This window comes from Protobothrops mucrosquamatus, unplaced genomic scaffold (assembly GCF_001527695.2).
Source record: "Protobothrops mucrosquamatus isolate PMUCROS unplaced genomic scaffold, P.Mucros_1.0 scaffold_46, whole genome shotgun sequence".
Taxonomy (NCBI): Eukaryota; Metazoa; Chordata; class Lepidosauria; order Squamata; family Viperidae; genus Protobothrops; species Protobothrops mucrosquamatus.
In genome coordinates this window covers 259,696-262,343 of record NW_015386122.1, presented here as the reverse complement: position 1 = coordinate 262,343, position 2,648 = coordinate 259,696, and the positions used below count along the sequence as shown (strand labels likewise).

The following is a 2,648-nucleotide window of genomic DNA, read 5'->3' as shown; positions in this document are numbered from 1 at the left end:
AAAAGAAAACCGCAGACTTAAAACGAAGACGCGATGCTAATCTCAAAGAACTGGAGCAGGGGTAGTCAACCTTGGCTCTTTTATGACTCGTGGACTTCAACTCCCAGAATTCCTGAGCCAGCACAGCTGGCTCAGGAATTCTGGGAGTTGAAGTCCACGAGTCATAAAAGAGCCAAGGTTGACTACCCCTGAACTGGAGAAACAACTTCAAAAAGTGCCCGCAGGGCCATTCCACCTCCAGTTTTTACGGCTGTCTGTCAAACTTGCTCCCACCCCGCGTTGCAAGCCTACCTCTCCTCTTCCTCCCCAGGAGCCATTGTAAACGCCCTCGTTTTCTTCTCGAAGCCCCAATTCTTTCAGCCAGGCGTACTGGGCTTGGTTGATCAGCAAGGTCGACATGAAGGCGGCCGGTCTGTTGCAAGAAGCGGCGAAGGAGACGCTCTTCCTTAGCAGAGCACGCCTGGCGAGCCCCGAAAGTCCAACTTGCAGCAGCATAGCGAGAAGGGGCCGTGGCACATTGAACCACCAATAGCCAAAGAGGCGTCCGTCAAGAGCCCACCCCCAAACGCAGAGCCCGGATTGGAGAAGACAAGACGCTCGGTCCACCGTTGCCTGGCGGACCAAATAAGGCACGCCTCCATCTAGCGTCGGCTCGTAGCGACCTCGGCGCATCCTCTCTGCGCGTTGGGGCTGCCCGAGTTTCTGCCTCACTCGCGCATCTTAAAGGCAAAGGCGCGAACAACTGAAGTTTATCCAATGGCTGCCGAAGTCAAAACGCATTTTCACACCTGTCTAGAGCAGTGTTTCTCAACCTTGACAATTTTAAGGCATGTGGACTTCAACTCCCAGAATTCCACAGCCAGCAATGCTGGCTGTGGAATGCTGGGAGTTGAAGTCCACATGCCTTAAAATTGTCAAGGTTGAGAAACACTGCTCTAGAGCATAAAATACAGGTCTGAAAGGACCAACGTAGGAAATCTCTCAATAGAGAAAACGGATGTAAATTCTCGGGCGGAAAGAAATCAAAAGGCTACAATTCATGAAGATTCAAGAAGGAAGGGAAGAAATGCTCATTGTCCCGCCTTTTTTTTCCTTAGAGCAAAGCATTGTGGTCTCTGTAGTTTTTCTAGACTAAGGCCAGCATTTGTCCCTTCGCGGCTTCTGGTCTGATTGAGAGAGGAAAGATGGCGTCGGGAGTTCCAAGAATGGAGCAGGATGTCGAAGATGGAGAACTTTTGGACTCGGACTCCGAAATGCCGGTCTCGGCTCCTTCCAGGAGTCCCCAACAGGTCTGGCAAACTCTTACCAGTTCTTCCTGTGAGCTGAAGGCTTAAGAGGGCAGCCGATATTTTGCTGCACAGAGGGAAACCGGCGAGCTTTTTGTAATGCGCAGACGGGGAGGTTAGCATCTTGGGAGGAAGCTTGTAAGCCGAGTCTGCCCGCTCTTCTTTTGGCACTATCCCACTGGAATGAATCACTAGGCTTTTTTCCCCCGTTTGAACCTGAGTAGGATCCGGTTCCTACCCGCCAAGCTAGTTGTTGCTATTTCTTAGTACAATGGTGTTGCATCCATTTGGTTCCTTAACTTAGGTTTCGTTTCTCCTGAAAAGCTTACCTGCCTGCCTTAGGTTTCGTTTCCTGACTTAAGTTTCATTTCTCCTGAAAAGCTTACCTTGAATTAGTACCTCCTAGTTTCAAGTTTCCTGTTCTTTGTGTACTTCATATATGGCAATGAAGAGCCATCCCCCTATTGTCTTTTTGTACACCCCCCCCCCTTTTTGTACCAATAAAAGAGAGGCACGGAGAGGCTTCAGGGTCTTTGCCTGCCATCTCACCTGAAGAAGCATGTTGTCCGTGTGTTTCCTAACCTAAAGCGAGGCCCGTTGGTTTAGGCTGACGTACGTCGCCATCGTCCAGCAGGGAGCGGGACCCCGGGATTTTGCAATCCCACACAATGGCTTCTCCCGAAGTCCTGCCTTGTAAGCGACTCGTCAGTGTACTTGCACAGAAAATACTAAGTCATAAGATTTCTGATGTATAAATGATATGAATGATTTCCTGGATACATGGGCCAGTAATAGACAAGAGTGTTTTCTCTGGGGATTGCAGCCAGCAGACCCTGTTTCAGGTAGGGTTGCCAGGTGTCCACTATTTGAGTGGACAGTCCACTTTTTTCACATTATGTTCACTATTTTTTTTCACAAAATAGTGGACATTTTTTTTATTCAAAAGCTTTATGATGAAATGGTACGTAATCTAAAGCTGTACAGTCTACTTTTTTTACTACTTAACACCCCCCCACCCCGCTTGTCCGCTATTTTTTGGAAGCAGACCTGGCAACCCTAGTTTCAGGATCTATTTTGAAGAGGAAGATGTGATTTTTCTCTCTATCCAGAAGGGTTTTGTACTTCTGCGCACCCTAGTTTTCCTCAACATTGCTGTTAATTTTCAAATTGTAGATAGGTGCTGTGGTTAGTGACTTTAAGTATTCATATTAGGAAAAAGAATATTTCTGCTGTATGGGTTCTGAGCTCTCACTTTCATCCCAACTATTTCACTTTCATCCCAGCTCTTTCACTTGGCATCTTTGTTGGCAAATTTGGATATTCTTCTGAAAACATTCTGTGAGAGCAGGGTTTCTGATTTTT

The 2,648-nt window shown here is 47.5% G+C and overlaps 2 protein-coding genes across 4 annotated transcripts in view; one reads left to right on the top strand and one right to left on the bottom strand.

Annotated features, from left to right (window-relative positions):
• ALDH7A1 (aldehyde dehydrogenase 7 family member A1) overlaps nt 1–528 on the bottom strand; it is a gene marked incomplete at its 3' end in the record, with an annotated part of 25,105 nt that extends 24,577 nt beyond the window's left edge. The window contains 1 exon segment of the mRNA XM_015811169.1: nt 292–528. Coding sequence (XP_015666655.1) covers nt 292–495 — 204 coding nt within the window.
• Nucleotides 529–1,158: 630 nt separating this feature from the next.
• Nucleotides 1,159–2,648, top strand: part of PHAX (phosphorylated adaptor for RNA export) — a 30,792-nt gene continuing 29,302 nt past the window's right edge. For all 3 annotated transcript variants that reach the window (XM_029283180.1, XM_015811159.1, XM_015811152.1), the window contains exon 1: nt 1,159–1,289. In XM_029283180.1, the coding sequence (XP_029139013.1) occupies nt 1,185–1,289 (105 nt within the window). In that variant the 5' untranslated portion in view covers nt 1,159–1,184. The remainder of the gene's footprint in view (nt 1,290–2,648) is intronic.